The following is a 22404-nucleotide window of genomic DNA, read 5'->3' as shown; positions in this document are numbered from 1 at the left end:
CTGCCACGCCCGCCCCAGAGCTCTAGAACACACTCACTGTTCCTTCTTGCGGGGTTTCTTTTGGCCCTTGGGGCTGCAGAGTGTGTGTGGGGGGGGCGGTGTCCTGTGCACTGTAGCGTGTAGGGCACATCTTGGGCCTCCGCCCGCTAGATGCCAGTAACACCCCTCCCCCGGGATGATACCAAAAATGACCCCAGACGTGGCCCCTGGGGTTGAGAACCTGCCACCCTGGTCTCTGCTCAAGCGTCATCTTTGCCAGGAGGCCCTCCCCAGTCACCCCTCTGAGACCTCGTCCAGTTCCCCGTGGTCTCCATCCTGCCCCTGCTTGGTTTGCTTGCGCAGTGCTCGCTGCTGCCGGAGACCCTCCGTTTTCCCTCTGTCTTCTTTCCCTTGCTGGAATCCTGGGAGGGATCCTATCTGTCCTGTTCACCACTGGAGCCAGCACCTAGAACAGCGTCTGGCCCGTGGAAGGTGCTGGAATACTTGTTGCTCCCCTGTGATGAGGACATGGCCGGTGTCGGGAGGTCAGCTGGGTCCGGGCCTGGCGCAGGTACGGGAGAAGCTGAGAAAGCATGTGGCAGGGAGGCATGCCATGGTGATGCCGCTCTGGCTTTCAGAGGACGCACTCGCCTGGCAGCAAGGGGCCCGCAGCTTCTTCCGCCAGACCTTTTGTGCAAAGGCACATGGATGGGAGAAACAAATGCCTGGTCCATTTGGGGACTTCCTAGTGTTTCTTTCTTTTTTTTTTTAAAGATTTTATTTATTTATTCATGAGAGACAGAGGAGGAGAGAGAGAGAAGCAGGCTCCCAAGGAGCAGGGAGCCCGATGCGGGACTCAATCCCAGGACCCCGGGATCATGACCTGAGCTGAAGGCAGACGCTTAACCATCTGAGCCACCCAGGCGCCCTTCCTAGTGTTTCTTAAACCTTAACCGTCCCGCAAGTTCCCCGGGGATCACGTTCAAGCGCAGGCTCTGATTCCGGGCCAGCTAAGGCTCCGTGTTTCTCACAAACCCCAAGTGATGCTGAATTGCTGGTCTGGGGATCAAGCACACTTTGAGTTGCTCAGCATTGCCTGGGGGAGACCCATGCATGATAAGTGAGGTTTGGCCCCTCCTGCATGAGTCCCCATGGGGGCCAGTTTCTCCAGTGCATACCATCTCATGGCCCCCATGTGGGAAATGTCACCTGCTAAAGGGTGGTCAGGGTGGGGGGCCGTCCAGGAGAGTCATGCAGGCAGCCCCCGGAGTAAAGACCCCTCTCGGGTGGACCAGTGCAAGCAGGGAGGCCAGAATTCCGGGCTGGGGACCTGGGGGGCCTCGCTGCGTCCTCAGCTGTTGGGTGGCTACACCCTGCTGGTGGCAGAGGGCGGCCCGAGCCTGCAGAGAGAGCTTTGCAGTTGAGCAGGCCCTCGGAGCTGCCGGAAGCCACCCTGCACTGCAGGCTTGAGGAAGGGCCCCTCCTTGGTGGTTTCTTAGTCTTTCCTTCCCTTGCGGGCTGGATGCTTGCCTTCTTTCTGGGTCCCGGATGGGGCCTCTAGAGACTGTTGGGGGGCGAGGACGGGCAGATCCCCAACCAAGATTTCCGTTGTTTTCACTCTTTCAAGTAAAAACCTACAACCCAGAAGAAGTAGCAAGTATGAGGAAGTGTACGGGGCCGTTAGAGCCCAATTCAAACACCCCTCCTGGCCGTGGGACCGTGGCCTCCTCACTTCTCTCCCTGGGCCTCAGTTTCTCGCCTGTTAAATGGGGGTTATGGGTGTGTGGGGAGCAGTGTTTGCAAAGTGCTTAGCACAGCCTGGCACAGGGAAAGCCCTCTGGATGCCATTGGTGGGGGGAGTCTTTAAACCCCGGGGCTTAGCCCCCAGGAGGAGGTGTGCAAGTTGTGTGCCCCTGGGGCCTCTGGGGGGGACCCCTCCCCGCTGGTCACCACGGCAGCATTGCCGGACCCCCGGACCCCACACATCAGCTCCGGCCCCAGAGTCCTGGGCTCTTGGGGAGTAGAGCTCTTTCCCACGGTGCCGGTCTGGGCCCGGACACCCGGACACCTGCGGCTGAGCCGGTTCTACCAGCCCAGTGGGCACTGGGGGCGGGTGGGGAGGAAGGAGAATAAGACCGAAACTGGCATTTATGGGGCATTAAACTGTGGTCAACCTCTCCCAGGCTCTGGGCTTCAGGCCTGCAGTTGACTTGTTAAAAAGGGAAGTTGGCAGATATCTGGGGGTGTCCCCAAGGACCAGACAGCCAGACCTAAGTCTTCCTAGCATCTGCTTCCCAGAGATACTGTGCACTGTCTGTCTGTCAGTATCCTTCTTAGCAATAAGAAGTTTCTTTACCTTTGCCTCAGTTTCCCCATCTTTAACATGGGGATAATTGTCTGCCTTATAGAATAATGTAAAGCTCTTAGAGCAATACCTGTCACCTTGGGAGTACACAGAAAGTTAGCTGCTATTATTACTGTCCTAATATTATTTTATTTTTAAATTTTATTTCAGAGAGAGCACACACGTGAGCAGGGGAGGGGCCGAGGTAGAGGGAGAGAGAGAATCCTCGAGCAGACTCCCCTATGAGCACGTAGCCCAACGCGGGGCTTGATCCCAGCACCCCGAGATCATGACCTGAATCGAAACCAAGAGTCAGCTGCCTAACAGACTGAGCCACCCAGGCACCCTGATGGTTATAATTTTAAAATGAAGAGCTCACTGTCTGTCAGGCAGTATGCGAAGCACCGTATGTGTATTTATTGAATTTATTAATTTCATTAACCCCTTGACACTACCCAGACATTCCCATGATCCCCATTTTACAGATGAGAAATCTGAGGCTCCAAGACCGGAAGAGGCTTACCCAGGGTCACGTGCCTGGTCAGGAGCAGATCCTGAGCCGGCCCCGGGTGTACTTGATTTCACAGCCCCTTTGCGGTGGGCGGTGCTGGGTCTGCACCCCATTCACAGATGAGGAAACTGAGGCAATGAGCGTCTGTCAGGTGGCTGTGTGAGAAAGCTGAGGTTTGAGTGTGGGTCCAGCAGGTACTTGAGGACCAGGGAGCAAGGGCAGCTGGGCTTCAGAGACACCTGCCCAGACCTGGGACCCTGTGCCCCCAGCCTGATTCCCAGCATCCGCCTCACCTCTGCCCCTATCAGTGGGAGGTCAGGCTGCTTTTTTTGTTAATTTTCTTCTGCACACACATGGTCAGGCTCTGCGGGGTCCTTCCTCCCTCCACCGTCAGCCCCAGGGAGCCCTCTGGCCCTCTGTGGGATTTCATGGTGGCTGGAGAGGGCTGCTGGTGGGTCCCTTCTTGCCCCCTTTTCAATCACGGGGCTCGGGTTTCTCCCAGCCCCCTAGAACCTGCAGCTTCCCTGTTGCTGGCCTCTGTTCCCTTCTGGGGAATTAACCAGACCCGTTTCCACATCCCACGTGTGTCCCCAAATAGGATGCTCCTGGCAGCTCTGGGGGACAGCTCTGATAGCCTGTTCCCGAGCTTGGCAAGGTGCAGCTGAGGTTTGATGCTCTCCAAGGACCCCAGGGCAAGTCCTGGTGGGGGACTGAGCCTGGTGCTAGCCAGGTGCTCAAGACAGAATGGATGGGGAGTTGAGCCCTGCCCAGACTCACCACCCCTGTTCACTCTGCACACGGCTCACTGAGCACCTGTGCTGCCCCCAGCTGCGCAAGGCGCTGAGGACATGGTGCTCTGGACATGAGGGTCCCTGTCCCACGCTCTCTGGTGTGTGAAAGCTTCAGATGTCTGTGGCATCTGCTTGCCCACTTTACAGATAGGAAACTGAGGCCGGATTAGCGGTAGCCCGGACCCCTGGCCAATGAAAGCCGGGGGGGGGGGGTCGCTTCTTTTCCCTTCTCCCAAAATTCTCTCCCAAGCTCCACGTGGCTCCTCTGACCTGACTTGTCCCCGTGTGGGGGTCTCTGGGCGTTCTGTCTGTGGTCTCCGTGGTGGGTGGACGGCGTACCCAGAGAAAATGTCAGCTCCCAGGGAGGGCAACTTACAGACTGCACATACCCATGACCTCACACCCAGGTCAAAGGCAGAACATTCTCTGCCTCAGAGCCGCCTCCTGTCCCTTCCTGGTCCCCCTCCCCGAAGGCAGTTGACTTTTCTCCTGATTTCGGGCTGCATAGGTTAGCGCTGGTATCTTGTGCTCTTTATATAAAGAGGGTCATAGCGCAATGGTTCTTTGCTTTTTGGTTTTTAGACATATCTTAGGGAAATTTTTTAGCTGCCTTATTGAGGTACAATGCACGTATCATACAGTTTACCCATTTAAAGTACGCAGTTTGAGGAGCTTCTCATCACTCCCTCTCCCCTCCCTGCCATGAAACCCTATGCCGACTAGCCACCAACCCCACTATCACCCCAGCTCTGGCAGCCAACAGTCTGCTTTCTGTCTCTGGATCTGCCACGGATTGGCCTGTTGTGGTCATCGCAGATAAATGGATCCTCTAAGATGTGGCCGTTTGTGTCCGGCGTCTTCCGCTCAGCACCTGCCTTCGAGGTTCGTCTACATGGTAGCGTGCATCAACACTGCGATCCTTTTTATGACCAAATAGTATTCCATCACCCCGGGCAACTGTTCTGAGTGTGCCCCTTCTTCAGACCTGGGATCTGAGGAATCTGAAGCATGGTGTCCATGGACACTGGCTCCTGAGTTTGGCCAGGTGACCCCCCCCCCCCGGCCAAGTCAGCCCCACCAGGAGCCGCGGGCAGGGGGCGGACAGGAAGGAGTGTGGAGGTGGCTGTGGGCTCACAGAGGGATCTGGGCCTCCGAGCCAGGCTCCCCTTTCCCTTCTGGGAGGTGGGGAACAGGAGAGGGGTCAGTCATGTGCTTCTGCTGGAAGCTTCCAACCCAGACAGCGTTTATGTGTACGTGGTACCGCCTCCTTCCCGGCATGCGTTTGTTCAAGTTTTGAGCCCACATCTGTTGACTAGCCCATCCCTGGACACACTCATCTGAAGTATCTGATCTCCTTCCACCTCCCCTGCCTGGGCGTGCATCCTTGCTCCCTGGGATTACCAGCCTGGGCCGTGGGTCCCTTCCAAGGCCACTGCCCCTTGAAGTCCATGGGACAGAAGAGAAAGTAGGAAGCAGATTCTGCGAGAAAAGGATGGCTTTTTGTGGGAAGGTCAAGTGGGCAAAGGCCTCCTTCCTTGCGGACCCACAGCCTGTCCCCCACCCAGCGACACCTGTGCCCAGTGGCACGGGGGCTGGGATTGAAATTCACCTTCTTCTGCCCCAAGCCCACACCTTTTTTTTTTCCCCAAACAGCTTTACAGAAATAGGGTTCACATACCATACAACTTGCCATTAAAATGTACAATTCCACGGCTTTCGGTCCCCTCAAAGGTGTGCGTCCAGCCCCACAGTCGATTTCTGAATCTTTTGATCATCATCTACGGAAACCTGGCCCCCTTAGCTGCCCCTCCCCAGCGTTCCCACTCCCCCGGTCCCTGGACGCCCCTGGCCTCCATTCTGTCTCTACGGATCCACCTGCTCGAGACATTTCATGTAAATGGAATCCGTCACTGTGTAGTTTGGGTGCCTGGCTGCTTTCACTCAGCACATGTAATGTTTTCAAGGCTCAGGTGTGTTGCAGCGTGGATTCCTCCTTCCTTCCTTCCTTGTTATGGATGAATAATACTCCATCGTCTGGGTGGACCACGAATTGTCTACTCAGGTGACAGACGCTTGGGAGGTTTCTGCTGTGCGGCTGTTACGAATAATGCTTCTATGCCGGCCGTGTACCAGTTCTTACGTGGATGCATTTGTAGGCGTGGAAGGGCCGGGTCCCATGCTAACTCTCCAGTCCACCCGTGGAGGACTTGCCAGACTGTGTCCAGTCTCCAGGCCAACAGCCTGCTGGCCCCAATTCCAGATTGGCCAAAGCAGGGTCTCCTCACCGGGGGTCTGTGATGGGCCTCAGGTGGCCTCTGACCCCTCATAAGGGGGCACACATCCTGTGTGTCTGCGTTTTTCTGGGGGTGAATGTCCAGGACACAGAGCGTCTTGGAGCCTTCAGATCCTCCCAGCTCCTAGTGGTCCAAGGTTAGAGCAGATGGCAGATCAATGCAGTGTGTTCCAGTCTTGTCTCTGGACTTTTCTAATGGGACTTGCTCAGGACTAAGAAATACAGCCTGATAAGTGGTGAACATGCCATGTGACCTTGGCTTTTTTCCCCCCCTCTCTCTTTTCTCGGTGCTTCTCCCTCCTGGGACCCAGCAAGGAGAACTTCAACAACGTCCCTGACCTGGAGCTCAACCCAATCCGATCCAAAATCGTCCATGCCTTCTTCGACAACAGGTGCGTCTTTGTCCCTGAACCAGCCCTAAACCACCCTACTCTTGTGAGGGACATCCCCTCGTTTTTGCTGAGCTCTCTTCCTCAGAAGGGAGTCGCTAGGTCAGCCCACATGAAGAGAGGGGACTACACAGGGGCTGGGTGCCAGGAGGCCGGAATCGTTGGGCGCCGTCTTGGAGGCTACCTCAGTTTCCGTATCTGGAAAATGAAGGTCACAATAGCGTCTGCCTCTCAGGGTTGCTGAGGGTGCACTGGGACAATGTGCACTAAGGAGTTGGCTGTCATTCTGCTTGTCACCCTGACGTGCAGAGAAACTGAGGCACAGGCGGTGGTACAGTGTCCCAGAACTGAGGCTCCAACCAGAGCTCATGCCCTCAAATGTCCAGCGTTGTTGGAGTTGAAAGACTTGTGTGACTGCATGGAGACTTGCTGTGTCTGAGGCTCTATCAAGAGTTGGGTGGCCATACGCCCTCCCCAGGCTGCCAGGGCCCTAGGCCTGCCCCCCATGTCTACAGAGATGGCTGAGAAACTGGGAGAATTGGCAGAAAGAGGAAGGAAGGGAACAGGCGTGCTGTGGCCAGAAGATGGGTGGTGACTTCCCAGAGGGGTTTCAAGTTTGTGAGTCTGAGCCACTCAGCTCTGGTTCTGCCAGGGCTGTGTGGCCCTAAGCAAGAAGCTGAGTCTCCCTGAACCTCCCCTGGTCGTGGGTAAGGGTAGGTGTCCTCAGCTGCCCTGAAGGATGCAGACGCCTGCCTGTAGGGCAAGGCCTGAGAGGCTGACCAAGAGTTAACAAGGCAAAGCCGAGAGAAAAGGTGTTCTGGGAGGCCCGAACTGCATGTGCAAAGGCCCTGTGGCACAAGAAAGTAGAGCAAGTGTGGGTGGCAGAAAGGAGGTCTGGCCAGAGCATGGAGAGGCCATGCGAGATGAGAGGTGTAGGGAGGGCAGGGCTGCACCGTGCAGCCCCTTGACCAGCAAGAGGGCTCTTGACCTCAACCTGGGAGGAGCAGCGGGGGGCACTGACGTAAGGTTTAAGGCAGGGTGGGGATCACAGACTCTGGCTGCCGGTGAGCTGTGGGGGACGGAGGCCGGGAGGGGTGTACTGTGGTCCCCCAGGCTGGAGGCAGGGCTGCTGAGGGGAGATGGAGGGCAGCGGGCAGCCTTGTGACACCTGGGAGGGAAGCAGGGAGGACAGAGGGAAGGATGGGCCTGGGGTTGGAGGTGAGCAGCCGGTACCAGAGGAGTCTGCACGGACAATTGTCACATTTGCCAGAAGGATGGCACACAGTCTGTGGTGAAGATGGGGTTGGAATGCTCTTTTTGCCTCATGGGCCCACACCTGCCTGTACGTGTCCGTGAGGCTTGTTTCCAAAAGGCTCTGCGCAGATCTGGCCCCTTGGGAAGCTGGCCAGGCATCGGGGACGCAGCCTTCTGTGGGGCACAGCTGGGGGGGCCGGTGGCTCCCACAGCCTGAGGTGAGCTAGGGTGGCCCTGCTGGTACCAGCTGCTTCCTGGGGCCTAGCAGGCTGGTCCCCTGAGCCTCCCCCTACCCTAGCAGGGAATGTGTTCAGACTGGAGAGAGGGCGCTCCTGGTGTAGATGAGAATGTTCTGGGTCCTGACTGGGGCGTGGGTTATACAGGTGCATACTGTTCAAATGCAAAATCTGTGCCTTTGTATGTAATTATTTCTTAAAACAAATCTGACCCCGGGTCGCAGCTTGGCTTTCATCTGTCACCCTTGGGAACTGGGCACGGCTCCAGGAACTGTGTTTTCAGCTCACGGGGTGGCATTCAGGTGTCTGCTGGGCTCCTGTCCGTGAGCCTCTGCCTGGGGGGTGGGGTGTGGGCCTGAGGCTGGAGCTGCGGCCTCTGGCTAGGGGACAGGAAGGCAGGGCCCACACAAGCAACCACTGGATTTGGGGGCGGCCAGTCAGAGGCAGGAGAGATACCCCCCCACCCACTTACCTGGAGGGTCTGACAGCCATCGGAGGACTGGGCAGGTGCAGTGCTGCCTGCAAGGGGGCGGGGAGGGATGTTAATCGGTCAGGGAATGCTGAGTGTCCAGAAGGTGGATGTCGAACCAAACCTCTGGGGGCCCCTGAGGAGTGGAGGGTGACAGGAGGGGGTGTGCTGGCCTGGGGTGGATGGTGAGACCAACTCCCACCTTCTGGGGCCTGGGGGAGCAGGGGGAGGGATTGAGGCTTACCCTGAGATTTGAAGCCTCGGGAGGGCTTGGAGCTGGGGAGCAGTAGGGTGCGATTTGCATTTTGCAAAGCTCCCTCTGGTCCCGCTGGGGATGGTGGAGGCTGAGGTAGGCCGTGGCAGGTGCGTGAGTGGGCAGGCAGCCTGGAAATCTCTGAAGAGGGGAAGATTTAGGAAGGACTCCCCCAGCCTTGCCCCAGAACAGCTTGGGGCCTGCAGCTAAGAGGCTGTTGTACACTCTTCTCCATCCTTCACTTTTTTTTTTTTTTAAGATTTTATTTCTTTATTTGTATGAGAGAGAGAGCGAGCGCGCGTGCACTCGTGAGCGCACAAGCAGTGGGGAGCTGCAGGCAGAGGGAGAAGCAGGCTCCCCGCTGAGCAGGGAGCCCGATGTGGGGCTTGAAACCAGGACCCTGGGATCATGACCTGAGCTGAAAGCAGATGCTTAACCGACTGAGCCACCCAGGTGTCCCCACATCCTTTGCTTCTTGTCCCGGAAGTCCTGAAGTGGTGGGGGGAGGACTTTGGAGTGTGTCCCAGAGACAGAATTTTCCTCTCAAGAAAGACCAGGGTCAGCCTTGCTTCCTAAGATCCTTTAGGACCTGGACTGTGGATGGAGGGCAGGGTGAGCAGGGTCCTTCCCCACCTCCAAGGGCTCCGTTCCTTACAGAATCATTAGAAAATTAAGGATGAAAAAGATTGCTCTAAACTGGGCATCTTTGCAAAAGGAATGAAAGCTGCCCGCTTGCTGAGCCCCTGCTGTCTGCCGCCAGGCACCATGCAGCCACGAGGCGGACCCTGCTGGAGCCCCGCCTGGAACGTGGGCTCTTCCTGGCACCTTCTGCAAAGCACATTGCTAGGGACAACCTCGAGCCTGCCTTGACTTATTAAAAGATCTGAAGTTATCAGTAAACTTTGCACTTTGGCAGTAAACCAGTGACTCAGCACTACCAAGCTGATCACTACCAGAATTGCAAACAGCTTGATAGAGAGCAGGAGTCGGCTAACTTTTTCTGTAAAAGGCCACAGAGTAAATATTTTAGGCTTCATGGGCCATGTAGAGTCTGTGACAGCGGCTCCGCTCTGCCGTGGTGGCATGAAAACAGCCACAGACGCCGGGTAAATGAATGGGTGTGGCCGTGTGCCAATAAAACTTTATTTAAAGACATTGACATTTGAATTTCATGTAATTTTTGTGAAATTTTGTCATGAGATGCTATTATTACTTTGGGGTTTTTTTCTCCCCCCCAACATTTTTTCAACTATTTAAAAACCTAAAACCCCTTCTTCTTCCATGGACTGGACAAAAATAAGCGGCAGGCGGGGGTTGGGCCATGGACAGCGGTTGGCCAGCTTCAGATCCGAAGGAAAGGGTCAGGAGAGGTGGCTCGATGAGTTACTGCATTGCTCGGTGCCTTGGTTTCCCCACGTGTGAGCCCTCACCAACAGCAGCGTGGTTGTGCTCTCGCCCCGGCCCCCCGTGCGGTGAGCTCTGGGATGGCAGCACTGGGCTTGGGCTAAACCTCCGGGGGCACCCCCGTCCCGCCCTGGCGCCCCTGCAAGCAGGTTGCTGGGAAACGGAACCCAAGGCTGAGACGGCCATCACGGGCGACGCGTGGGCCCAGAAGGGCCGCGTTCCCCAAAGCATCGCAGGCGAAGGGACGGGATCTGGGTTCATGCGCTGCCGATGTGTTCCTCTCTCCTCCCGTAGGAACCTGCGCAAGGGGTCCAGCGGCCTGGCTGACGAGATCAACTTTGAGGATTTCCTGACCATCATGTCCTACTTCCGGCCCATTGACACCACCATGGACGAGGAGCAGGTGCAGCTCTGCCGGAAAGAGAAGTTGAGATGTGCGTGTGCGTTGGGGCCGGGCCGCGTCTCCCTGGGTCTCCCCGCGCCCCTGCAGCCGGCGGGTGGGCGAGTGTGGGGGGGAGGGCCGGGGGATGCCAACCCACGTCCTTTGGGAGGTCCGTCCCAGTTGACAGCACCCACGGAGGCCCCCGGGTGGTGTCTCTCCCCCCAGGTTGTGCCGTGGCGGCTGGAGTTCTCAGGGGATGTGAAAAGAGCAAGGCCCTTGGTTCAGACAGACCTGGGCTCCCATCGGGCCCCTTCTGCTGAGCAGCCATGTGACCTTGAACCGGGACACGGGGTGCTGATTGTGAACACACGCTGGTTCTGCGGCTCAGTGAGGTCACCCAGGCAGCGCGCGCCCTTGGCACCTGGGAGGAGCTCCGTGAACCTGTTTCTTCCCTCGTCCTTGAGCTGCCTCAGACGCCAAGTTCACCAGACAGGCCTCTGGCTGATCTGTTCTGGCAGAGCCCCCCTGGGCTCTGGAGCCTGCTTGGTTGTGGTCCGGGCTGGCCAGCAGCATGGGGTCCCAGGGTGGCCTGCGTCACATGTCCCTGCTCCGTGCAGACTTTCCCAGGACTCCTGACATCCCACCGTAGGCCACCGGGAGGCCCAGGCTTGTTAGGGGAAACAAGTAAACATGGGGACTGGGCCGTATTTAGCTCTGGAATGCGTACGTGAGGGCTGGTGGGAACTGTCCGGGCTGGGGGCCCCAGAGGCCCCCCTCTGGTGCTCCGGACCAGGGGGGCAGCCCAGTGTCGGCCCAGCGTCCCACCTGCTCTGAGGGCCAGGTCAGAGGTCGTGGGGGCTCCCAGTTTCCCTTCCCTTAACGGGGCGGCCGTGGGCAAACATGTTAACTTCTCTGTGCTTCCATAGTATAGTCTGTGTGTGAAATGGGCTCAGGGCAGCCTCGCCTCGTGGGGTCACGTGTGGATGAGACGTGAAGATGTTTGCCGCACGTTGCCCGGGGTGTCCGGTCCATGCTGGATCAGTGGCAGTGTGGGGGACTTGGTGAGCTGCAGGCTGAGCTGCTGGGCCGGAGGGGCTGCCTTCTCTTCCGCTCTTGGCCTCTTCCTGGGCTGCCCGATGCAGAGTGATGTCCATCAAGGGGCAAAGCGAATGACACAAAGTGGACTAACCAGAGGAGGTGCTGGTGTCCCTCCCCTGTGCCCACGGGGGGCTGGCTCAGACCGGCCGGAGGCCAGAATGTTGGCAGTGGGGTCCATGACCTGCCGATGAGAGCTGCCTGCTTGGGTCTTTGAGGAATGATGCCTCATTAAAAAAAAAACCAAAAAAACAAAAAAACTTAAGTAATCTCTGTACACAATGTGGGGCTCAGCCAGGTGCCCTGAGAATGACAATTTGAAATAACATTGCTCTGTCTTTGCATCAGTGTCCCCTCTGTGCTCAGAGTGTGCAGGGATCCTTGGTCTTGATCCACCAGCTCTGTGGTTCCCTGAGCCCGTGCAGCACCCAGAAGTAGATGCTGTTGTTGTTATTCCCATCTGACAGATGGGAAAGCTGAGGCTCAGAGAAGTTAGGTCATTTGCCTGAGGTCACCCACCAGGAAGTAGGCAGTCTGACCCCACGGCCTTTGCCCTTGACCCCTACATTATGGATGTCTTTCGCTCATTTTGAGCAAGAAGGTTGGGGAAGCAGGGGGATGCAGGGCTCCCCTCCCGGCTCGTCTGACCGAGCCCCCCCCTCCCCTGTCGCCCCCAGTTCTGTTCCACATGTATGACTCGGACAGCGACGGCCGCATCACCCTGGAAGAATATCGAAATGTAAAGTATGCTCCTCCGCCCGCCGGCCAGGGCTCCTGGCCCCTCCCCGCCCCCGGCCCGGACGGAGGCCCGAGGTCACCGTGTGTCTACCTCGCCTGGCAGGTGGTGGAGGAGCTGCTCTCCGGAAACCCGCACATCGAGAAGGAGTCGGCCCGCTCCATCGCCGACGGGGCCATGATGGAGGCAGCCAGCGTGTGTGTGGGGCAGATGGTGAGCCGTGTCCCTGGAACCCCCGACCCCCTGCCCCCGACCAACCCCTGCCCCGCCTTGCCCGGCTGGCTTCTGGAAGGCCATGAGGGGAGACCCCCAGGCCATCGGCTCGCCACACTGTCGTCAATCTAGGACAGTGGCTGGGAGGGGATTTCCGGCCTGGGGACGGACAGGGTCAGCAGGGGCTCCCCTCTGGGCTCCTTCGTCTGGGGCCCCGGCGCAGACCTGGGAGTGGTGACGTGCGTCGACAAGATGGAGGAGTGGGGCTCAGGGCCGGCGCCTGTGGAGGGGAGCCCCCCACCGGCCCCCAGGAGGGATGCGCGGGCCAGAGGTGGGTGGCCGTGGAGGCTCCACGTTGCTGCCGAGGGCCGGCGGCCGGGCTGAGCATCGGGGTCTCTGCACGGGTGCTGGACACTCCTGGAGGCTCGTCGGGTCATGCTGGTGTCGAGCTGGCTGGGGCATCTCTCAGGACTGTGGACCGGTTAGAGCAGGGCTGCTCCCCCTGGTGCTGGTGACTCGTGGGGCGGGACAGCCGTCCGTGGTGGGGACAGTCCTGTTTAGCCGCGTCCCTGGCCTCCACCCACTGGATGCCAGTCACTCCCTCCCGGTTGTGACAACCGAGGACGTCTCCAGACACGGCCAGGTGTCCCTGGCGGGGGAACGGGTTCGTCCCCGGGGAAGAACCAGTAACGAGAGGGGCACAGACGTAGCTGGTCCACAGAGGGGGTGCTGCGCGGTGACCGAGTGAGCAGGGGCTACCAGCAAGCACGCGCTGGGTTGTCCGGCTGTGGGGGCACGTGCAGATACGCCCCAGGCAGGCCGGGCGCCCCCCGCCCCCGCTACGCTCCTGTCCCCCGAGGGCAGCTGCACGGTCTGTGCACACATCATCCTAGGGACACCCCGTGCACTGTTTCGTAGGTTTGTAGTCTCGTGTTCCTGGTGGGGAAACCAAGGACATAAGGAACTTTCTGGAATCCAGGGGCAGCGATCCTTACTCTGCCTGGTGGACTCACTCTTGTAGGGCTGGGTCCGGGCTGGCTAGCCCCTGACACGGTGGCTTTGAGCCCCAGGACCCCGAGGACAGGCACCCAACCCTCTCTGTGACTTTGTTCGCTGAGGGTTTCGGCTGGTCCCACTGAGGCCATCGCCTCTTCACACCTGTGTATTTCATGTGGCCGTGGCTCCAGACACCTGTGGCTTTGGGCTCACCAGGGCCTGAGTGGAGGGGTGTCTTCCTGCCGGAACCTGCTGTTTGTGCTCCAAGCCTGCCATCGCGGGGCCTGCTCCCCGGGGGTGGGGGCTGTGGTCATTGCGGTCATTGTATTGGCCTGTGTTTTATCTGTCTGCCTCTCAGACCCCAGGGGAGGCTTCTGGGAAACCACCCCACTCAGCAAATTGCCTGCGGCACGGAGGGCTGGTGACCTCAGTGGGGAGCGCAGGGATCCGTGCCCTGTTGTCGAGCCAAATTCCCGTTTGATTTAATGACACTCTCCTCCTTTAAATGGCTCCCCATCCCGCTCCACTTTCAACTGGTGACAGTTTTCTTAATTTGCTGCAGTAAAATAGTTGGCGGCTGATAGCTGCTGACCTGCATAAGCTGCACAAACCTCAGGGGCGGAGGCATTTTAGAGCCGATATCTGCTCTCCGGGTGTGTGCCCCGAGTGTCTTTCATTTATTTACGGGTCCTCGGTGTGCTCTTAAAATATTTTCTCCTGCAAACATCGGCCAGATACATGAGCTGTGGGCGCTCACACCCGCGTGCAGGACGAGGGCCGGCCACGCGGCTCAGTACCGTGCGGCCTCCGAGGACGCTTAACGGGCCCGCCCGAGCTGCCACCGGGGCGCCAGTGGGCTTCCAGAGCCGGCTCTTGACTGGAGCAGTGCTGGCTTTCCAGAGTGTCTTTCTCTGGAAGGACCCATGGCTTGAGGATGGGGCTGCTAGGCCGGGGGTCTCAGCTGGGGGGGTGGGGGGCTGCCCCCACCCACCCCTGCCTCCCTCCACGCACGCCCACCCTCCCGTCCTGCTCTCGGGCTGTGGAGCCCCGTCTGTAATTAGCTCTCCTCGGCTGCTCTCTCTCTCAAGGCAACCCCGGGTCCCTGGGGCATCCACCTCTCCCCGTGCCCCTGGGCGGGAAGAGCAGGGAGCCCCAGGGGACAGGCCCGGGAAACTGGAGAACGGGTTGCATTTATAAGATTTGAAAGTATATATAGATTAGTTTTCTGGACGAAAAACAAGTGTTAGGAAACCCCAAAGGGTGAGGAATCCAATCAGATGCTTGGAGCCCGCTGGGCTCCTCCCAGCTAGACCAGTGGCCTGGCCTCCGTGAGCCTCAGTGGCCTTGTCTCTAAAATGGGAGTAAGGGCAGGATCCAGGCGGCAGACACCCAGGGTGCCCGCTGTTTCCTTCAGTAGACAGCAGGACAACTCCGGAGAGGTGTACGATCTCCTGGGGCTTATCTTTCAATACTCACTGGCGTATACGTGTATGTCTTTTATTTCTGATTTACACAAACCGGAATTGAACAGATCCCTTCTCGTCTTCTCCGTACGGCCCTCCTCCCACCCCCTCCACAGGGTGGACGGTGGCTGTCCGGTTAGCAGCGTACGAGCTGCTGCCACCTTCCACCGTGTTTCTGTCCACTCTGGATCTTGGAGCCTTTTCCGCATCCATACATAGAGGTCGACCCCTTCTTAATGGCTGCTTAGTAATCGGTAGCACAGATGACCAGGATTTATTTAGCTTGTCTTCCGTGGATGGACACGGATGGCGGCCGGGTTGTCACTGTCACAAAGGGTGCTGCAGGCGGGGGTGAGGTTGGGGGAGGCTTGGCGGTGCCAGAGCCCGAGATAGCAGCACAAGGGCCAGGAGCCCCACCTCTGGCCTCATGAGGTCCGGGTGTGCCCAGAGCGGGACAGACGCAGATGGAGACTGGCACTGACCATGACCGGCTGGGGGAGAGGCCCGGCAGGTGGCCCTTATCATGGTGACTCAGTGGGCACGAGGGGTGGGCCGCAGAAGCCAGCCCTCCCGCCCCCCCCACCCCTGCCCCAGTGGTCAGTGAGCTCAGAGGGTCAGGGTGGGTACACTGAGGTAGGACCAGGAAATGGCAGGAGGTGTCCATTGGTGGCTGAGGGGAAGGGGAGTCTGTGCCTCTGTGCCCACCCACTTCCTTTACGCCCTCATCCACCGGGTTCCCCCCTGGGGGGCTCGGGTGGGGCCCTGGTTAGCCCGCACCCTCCTTCTATCCTGCTGTCACGCCAACAAAGGGGACGTTGGAGTTCAGGGTGATGGCCTCAAGCCGGATGCAGCAGTCTGGAGGGACCCCGCTCTTCTCGTGACTAAAGGGGCCCCACCATCTGTGTCCTGGGGAGGGAGAGGGGTCTCCTGGCGGAAGCCGCTCACTCTGCATGTGCTCTGTTCCCAGGAGCCTGACCAGGTATATGAGGGGATCACCTTCGATGACTTCCTGAAGGTGGGTGTCTAGGAGGAGAGGTGGGGCTTGAGGGGTGTCCGCTGATCAGGAAGAGACCCGCATCTCTGTGGAAAGGGGTCATGCCTGGGCGTGACCTTTAAAACACGTTTTACTTACTTTTATTGGAGGAGTAAGGTTCACCTGTGGCCAGGGCACTTGAAGCAGTCCAAAAGGGTTCCAACAAAACCTGTCTGTCTCCTACGAGTCCCTGGTCGCCTTTGTCATAAGCATCGCTATTGACGGTTGGAACCAGTTTCTGGAGTATTCTATGCCTATATGAATACCAGGTGTGTGGGGTTTTGTCGCTTGCTTTTCCTGTGCCTTGGCTATAGCCGCCCAGTCTTCCAGCCCCCACAGGTGGGCACCAGGCCTCTGCTGTCCCAAACGTGCTCTGAGGTTAGGAACCAAGACCCCTCACTGCACTGATGGGTACATACCCAGCGGAGGGAGGCGAGCCCACTCTGCCCTCTGGCACTGCGTGCGTACCTTGACAGTGGGTCGGCCAGGCTCATTCTGGAATTAGAGGAAGGACAGAAGTCGGGGGAACAGGACCCAGAGGCTCTGGTCCAGTGTGCCATACCAGCCTCTGACCGACCTGAGGAGCGGACGGGCCTGGGCCTGGAGCCCGGCCAGGACTTGGGTGGTCACAGCCCCACGGAGCCCAGGGGCAGCTCAGATGGGCGCTCCTCCCAGGCTGCAGGGCTAACCTGGCCGGTCAGCAGTGAGCTCTGCAAGGGAGGGGGCAGGCAGCAGAAGCTTTTGGGTCTAGGTGGACAGCCTCCTCTGTCCTCACACACCAGGCCTGGACGGGCAAAGAAGCCCGAGAGAGCCCGCTTCTTCCCCAGAAGGCTTCCCCTATCCGCCGCCCCATGGCTCCGGTGTTCCCCAAGCCTGTCCCCACATCACGGGGGCCTTTCCTGACCAGCTGGCCCTTCCGCTCCCCTGAGCCTCACCAGTGCCTCTGCTGCCACCCAGCATTTAGCAGAAAGCACCCTGGGTGCCCAGGTAGCTTCCCTGGGAATGAGGGTTGGAGCTGCTCCCCGGGAGCCGGACCTGATCGCTCTGCACCCTCACCAGACCCCACAGCACCCAGAGCAGGTGCAGGAGACCACAAAGTAGCTGGGGGAACGGTGGGCGTGTGACAGTGGCAAGCGTGGGTGCCGACAGGGCTCTGATTGAGCCTGCTCACAGCCTGGTGACTGTCCCTGGAAATGCTGCAGGTGACAGCCCGAGGGTTTGAACTTGTCACACAAGTAGGGAGACAAGTCATGCCCACCGCGGCCAGCCATTTCTCCATCTGTGGCCCTCTCGGGCCCTGAGTGGCCAAGGAGCTGGCAAGTGTAGTCCTGGGAGTTGGCGGGGGGGGTCTGTGGTGTGGCAGATAGGATCGGGCGGCCTCGAGGTGTCCCCCGGGGCCCAGGCCGGGAGGGACTGTAACGGCAGAACCAGGACCAGGTAGGTATGAGGCAATGGGCATCTGTGGGCAGAAATTATCCTTCCCGGGCATAAGCTTGTGTGTGTAGAACAGGGTGACCTATCCCAGGGACGTTAGAAAGACCAAACTGCTGTGACCTTTTAATTAAGGAAGATGGCTTAATAAAACTTGGCAGTTGCACAGTACTTAATAGCTTACAAAATGTTCCCGCGGATGATTCCGTTTGAGCCCCCAGCGTTGCGTGACTTACGTGGGCAGCGCAGGTGGTGGTCTCGGCATTGTACTGATGAAGAGGAGGTTTAATGGGGTTAAGGAATCTGCATGAAAATCAGCCCAAAGTGGGGTGGGTGGGATTGAAATGACTTGGAGCCGAGAGCTTGGATTCCGTTCTTAATAATAACTTGCTGTGACAATATCAGAAGGGATCCAAATGTCAGAGCCAAATTAACCTGCCGAAAGGCAGAGGGAAGTTTCTCTTCCTCGCTCAGCTCACGGTCTTGAAGCCAGCCCTCTGGTTTTCACCTGCCCTGGTGGCGGGGAGGGCGGGTCGGGGGACCCGGGTGAGGCCCCGGGCCGGGCGGTGGTGGGAACACACGCTCACAGTGCTCTGTCCGTTGCAGATCTGGCAGGGGATAGACATCGAGACCAAGATGCACGTGCGCTTCCTTAACATGGAAACCATCGCCCTCTGCCACTGACCCGCCTGCCCCCCGAAGCCGCGCTGTGCCCGCAGCCTCCCACGGGGCCCGAGGCCGCAGGTGTCCTTCGGCTATGGCTCTTGTAAATAGTCCCCAGTCCTCCGCTGTCTCGTTTTCCCTAGGGTGTGGTATGTGGAACTTCGCTGTTTTTATCTCTAATAAAAAAAGAAAGCGGTTGGTTTGTTAATGAACGTGGCTCCTGTCTGTTTCCCACGGCCACTTGGTGGTCTGGCCACTTGGTGGCACAAGGCTGAAAAGGAGCAGGCAGCGGCTAGTTTCCAAAGGCTGGTTTGGCAGAGAGGAGGGTTTCTCCTGCTTTTTCTGGTTTAATTTGGGTGAAGTGTTCGCTCTTTTCGCTGCACGAGTGCTGGGCAGTCGGGCGAGGCACGGCAGCTCCCCACTCCGTGGTGGCCGGGATGCGGGTGGCGAGGCTTCCGCGGTGTCGTGACCCGAGCGTCTGGGCCGGAGGAGAGGACAAGGGGGACCTGCGGTGACGTGCCTGAGGAGGCCTGGCTGCCGACGCCCTCCCGGGCCCAGCGTGGGGCAGACCCCAGTGGTGGTGGCAGCAGGGGAGGTGACTGTTCCAGGTCAGTGGCTCCCAAAGCTCTAGTCACCTTCTGATTCAGGGGCGGGCTATGCTGGGGGCAGGGAAGTGAAGGTTGTCCACCTGGTTGGGGGCTGTGTCCAGTGGGTCAGCAGAGGCTGGCTTGGGCTAAATGCTCGGAGTCGGCGCTCAGTGGGGCCAGCGTGGCTGTGGTCACCATGGTCGGTCACTGCTGGTGGCATTCCAGGCCTCCTCGCTCGGTTCCTTCCATCCACACTCACCGGGAGTTTCCTCTCTAGCCTCCCAAGAAAGTTGTGGTAACTGACAACCGCTGTTATTGGCATTCTGCATTTCCATGGCTTTGTTACTAGGTGTGCGTCAGGGTTCAGAACGTGAAAGGTGCAGGAGGGCACCCCACGCGGCCTTGATCCTGGGCTCGCCAGGCCCTGGCTTGCCCTTCCCGGAGGCACTCAGGTCAGCCCATTTCTTCGACATCTTTCTGGGGCCGTTCATGCGGATGTGACTGCAGTGCTGAGGATTTAAGTGAGAAGCTGGAACCAGGCAGTGAGGCGGGGTGAAGGGAAGTGTGATCGTGTTTGGGGCAGAAGTCCCGAGGCTGGTGCACCGTGGCGGTGGGGGTTTGGCAAACGCTCCTCATTTAGGACCTTGGAGGTGAGAGCGGACCCTTGCTGGCATCCTGTTGGTAGTCTGCGCGTAGCAGGACTGCCCCCTGGACCCCGGGGCCTGAGGGATGCTGGCCTCCACTACCCCCAGGTCAGGGCGGACGGCTGTCCAGCAGCGTAGCCCCATCTGTGCGGAAGTAGAGAGCGTCTGAAGTCACTTCCAGACCTCTGCTGCTTAGACTAGCACTTCCTCAAGTGTTTTGCCATTTCCAGAGCGGTAGGTGGGGGCGAAGGCAGAGGCCTCGGCTTCCTCCCCTCCAGGTGTCCGCCATCAGGTGGGCCAAGGAACTGGGAAGCAGCCAGCCAGTCAGTTTCCTGGAGCGGGACGCGGGGCCCCTGTCCGCCCTGGCTGCTTGGGGATCGTCCTGCTGACGCCCTCGGTTTCCCGGCTGCCAGTGGGATGGCCTGGTGCGTGGAATCCGGCGCTCTGTCAGCAGCATCCCTGCTGGGGGAGCCCCCTGCAGCCTCACGGAGGCGGCCCTCCCGCCCTTCCCCAGCCCTGGCAAGCTGGATGGGGACCCCCTCTGCCTTTGAGCAGTAGGACCGCTGGTGTGGCCACCGTAGGCCTGGATCTTCTGGGACTCTCCCAGTTTGCTTTGATGTTGTGCTCCTCCACAAAGGCAGTTCGTTAGTGTAAAGCGTTTTGTATAAATAATGAATCTTCCATCAGCCTCTGTGGCCTGAGTTTTAGTTTGGGAGATAGGGGCATATGTGCATCCCCCTTGGGCATACATCAGACGTTTTCATGTGCTCAGACCACTGAGGGTCACGGCTTACCTAAACAGCTAATTAGAATGAGAGCTACTCACCACGTCCATGTGGCTCTAAAGAGAGCTCAGTTGTTCCCAGTCACCGAGGGTGTCCTCTGATTGGCAGGGTTAGGGTGGCCTGCAGAGTTGACCGGCCTCCCACCGGCTCCCAGGGTGCTAAGCATGTGAGGTGGCCGTTTTGCTCATTCGGTCCTTTAGGGGATGATCAGGGTTGTCTGTTAGTTGGTGCAAACCTGCCTCTAGAAAGGGCAGGTTAATTCCCCACAGTCTAGCAGGGCTGCCGGCCTTTGGTTCACAAAGAGTTGCCGCTCCGGGCACGGGGGATGGGTCTCAGGATGGCCATTTGGGCGGTGCGGTCTATGCAGAGGCAAGAGGCTCAGAAACCGCACCTGTTACCTGCCAGGCCAGCGAGGGTGCCTGGGAGGGGCTTTCGGGCTGCACAGCCACCCCCGCCCCCCGAGGTCCTTGATGGAGCACCTCATCTGAAGCAAGTGATGTGTGTTTTGGAATTTGTTCTAAAACAGGCAGGTTGGTGAATCAACAGATATACTTGTTGAACAGCCCTCCCTCTATCAGGAATGACACCAGCGGCTAAAAGGAAATGGGCAGAAATCAGTGCTAAGTCAAATATTTGAGGGAAGCACGGTCATGCTTGGAGGGCCTCGGGCTGTGGGTGGGGACCGAGCTCGGGGAGGGCGCGTGGCAGTGGTCGGGTCGCATGTGGGGGCCCGGTCCCCTGCCGCCGCATCACGGAAAAGTTACCAGAACTCAGCTTTTAGGTGTTAAAAGAATCTGGCAATTTGACACAAATGCATCGGTCTGGTAGGTTCACCAGAGGGCTGTGTCACGGAAATCGAAGAGGAGAAGCTCGGGGGACACATCCTGCAGCCATGTTAGACAGGAATTATGGTAAGGGAAGAGGGTACGATCATAACAGCTCCCAATTCCAGCCAAGCACCCTCTTGCTGGACTTGAACAAAACAACTCTATTCTTCTCTGGCCCAAGGGACTAGCAGGTTCTTTTTGTGCTCTGCTCATGGGAGGCCGGGCACCTGTGCACCTGCCCCTGCCCCCACCTGCCTGCCGAGGCTAAGCCGCTGAGAGAGTTAAACATACAAGTTGCCTTGGCAAGGGTTTTGCAAACACCTGCTTTGCAAGCTGTCCTCCCACACAGTGACCTTGGGAAGGCCTTGGAGAAGGGGAGCCAGAGGAGCCAGGTTTTTTTTTTTTTTTTTTTTTTTTTTTTAACCACAACTTCCCAGGGCATCAGCACTGCCTTTGTCTCTGGGCTCTTCCAGAATCGGGAGGCAAGTGCCAGCTGGGGTTCAGTGGCAGGTGACCTTGGCCCCGCGGTGGCTGCTCATCCCTCTAACCCGACCAAGTCAGCAAGGGGACCAGGCTCCTCCGTGTTCAGCCCCAGGGCAGCCATCAGGGTGAGGGGGGATGCTGAGCAGCAGCTCCTGCCCACCCCCCAGCCCCCCAGAGGGCATGGGCCAGCCCACTGCTGCCAGTGGGCAGGGGAAGAAAAGATGGGCCCGGCTCAGCCCCTGGGGCTGCGGAGAGTGTTCCCTCCCTCCCAAGGGAAGGAAAGGCCCTTGGTGCCAAGCCTGCGTGGAAAGCCTGCTGCTGGGAGCCTGAGGTGAGCATCGGAGACCGAAAGCCTGCCCTGCCTGGCGCCTGCCGGAGACCAACGAGAGGGAAGCCGCCACCACCCGGCAGAGGCGGCCCTGGCCAGAGCGAGGCCGGCAGGGCCTGCCCGAGCAGCCAGGTGAGCATCTGGCCGCAGGGGCGAGGCGGGCGGGCCTGCGTGGCTCACAGAAGCTCCTGGCCGCCGCTGCAGCCGCTGCCTGTGATGGCAGGCCACCAGACGGTTCTAACGGGAGGGCTGTGCCCTCACAGGAGGAAGCAATTTCTCCTCCATGGTGGGCAGGGTCCGTCTGCAGTTAAGCTGGTGTTTGTCATTTAAGTGCAGGGGGGGGGAGTGCCATCCGCCTAAATGTGGGGCCTGTAATTCTGAAGTGGGGTGCTGCGGTAGAGGACTTCCTCTTTCCCTTTCAGAACAGACCAAAAGTCTCCTCTTGGGGGCATCGTCAGCCCAAGGTGCGATTTCTCCCTCCTGGGGAAGGTGAGGCCATCCCCAGAGTAGCTTTTAAACACGTTATTGGCTGGGCAACAGCCGCACCAAGGCAGCTCATGGCTTGGCTTAAAAGGCACAGTCTAGGGGCAAAGAGGAAATTCTCTGGGCTGGGGTGGGCCCAGCCGTCCCCTTTGAGAATCTGATGAAAGCCAACCGGACTTCTTCCCAAAAGTGCTCCTGTGTAGTTTTGGGTCTCTTGGATCCCGGGCTAGGAACCTGTGGAAGGGGTGGTTCTGGGTGGTTCAACTCTACTCTGGGCCAGAGCAGGAACTGTGGTAGGCGGGGGTAGGTCCCAGGATACCTGGCCAGGGAAA

The 22404-nt window shown here is 58.8% G+C and overlaps 1 protein-coding gene across 2 annotated transcripts in view; it reads left to right on the top strand.

The window, feature by feature from the left end:
• TESC (tescalcin) overlaps positions 1-18141 on the top strand; it is a 46036-nt gene extending 27895 nt beyond the window's left edge. The window contains exons 1-7 of one of the 2 annotated variants that reach the window (XM_027576407.1): positions 4431-4507; positions 6230-6310; positions 10218-10363; positions 12078-12139; positions 12242-12349; positions 15776-15823; positions 17879-18141. In XM_027576407.1, the coding sequence (XP_027432208.1) occupies positions 4446-4507; positions 6230-6310; positions 10218-10363; positions 12078-12139; positions 12242-12349; positions 15776-15823; positions 17879-17956 (585 nt within the window). In that variant the 5' untranslated portion in view covers positions 4431-4445 and the 3' untranslated portion in view covers positions 17957-18141. Of the gene's footprint in view, positions 1-4430; positions 4508-6229; positions 6311-10217; positions 10364-12077; positions 12140-12241; positions 12350-15775; positions 15824-17878 lie in introns of those variants that run through there. The other variant, XM_027576406.1, reaches the window with a different exon arrangement.
• The last annotated feature ends 4263 nt before the right edge of the window (positions 18142-22404 follow it).

This window comes from Zalophus californianus, chromosome 14 (genome assembly GCF_009762305.2).
Source record: "Zalophus californianus isolate mZalCal1 chromosome 14, mZalCal1.pri.v2, whole genome shotgun sequence".
Classification (NCBI taxonomy): domain Eukaryota; kingdom Metazoa; phylum Chordata; class Mammalia; order Carnivora; family Otariidae; genus Zalophus; species Zalophus californianus.
Note: the sequence above shows the minus strand (reverse complement) of the source record. Positions and strands in the feature narration are given on the sequence as shown.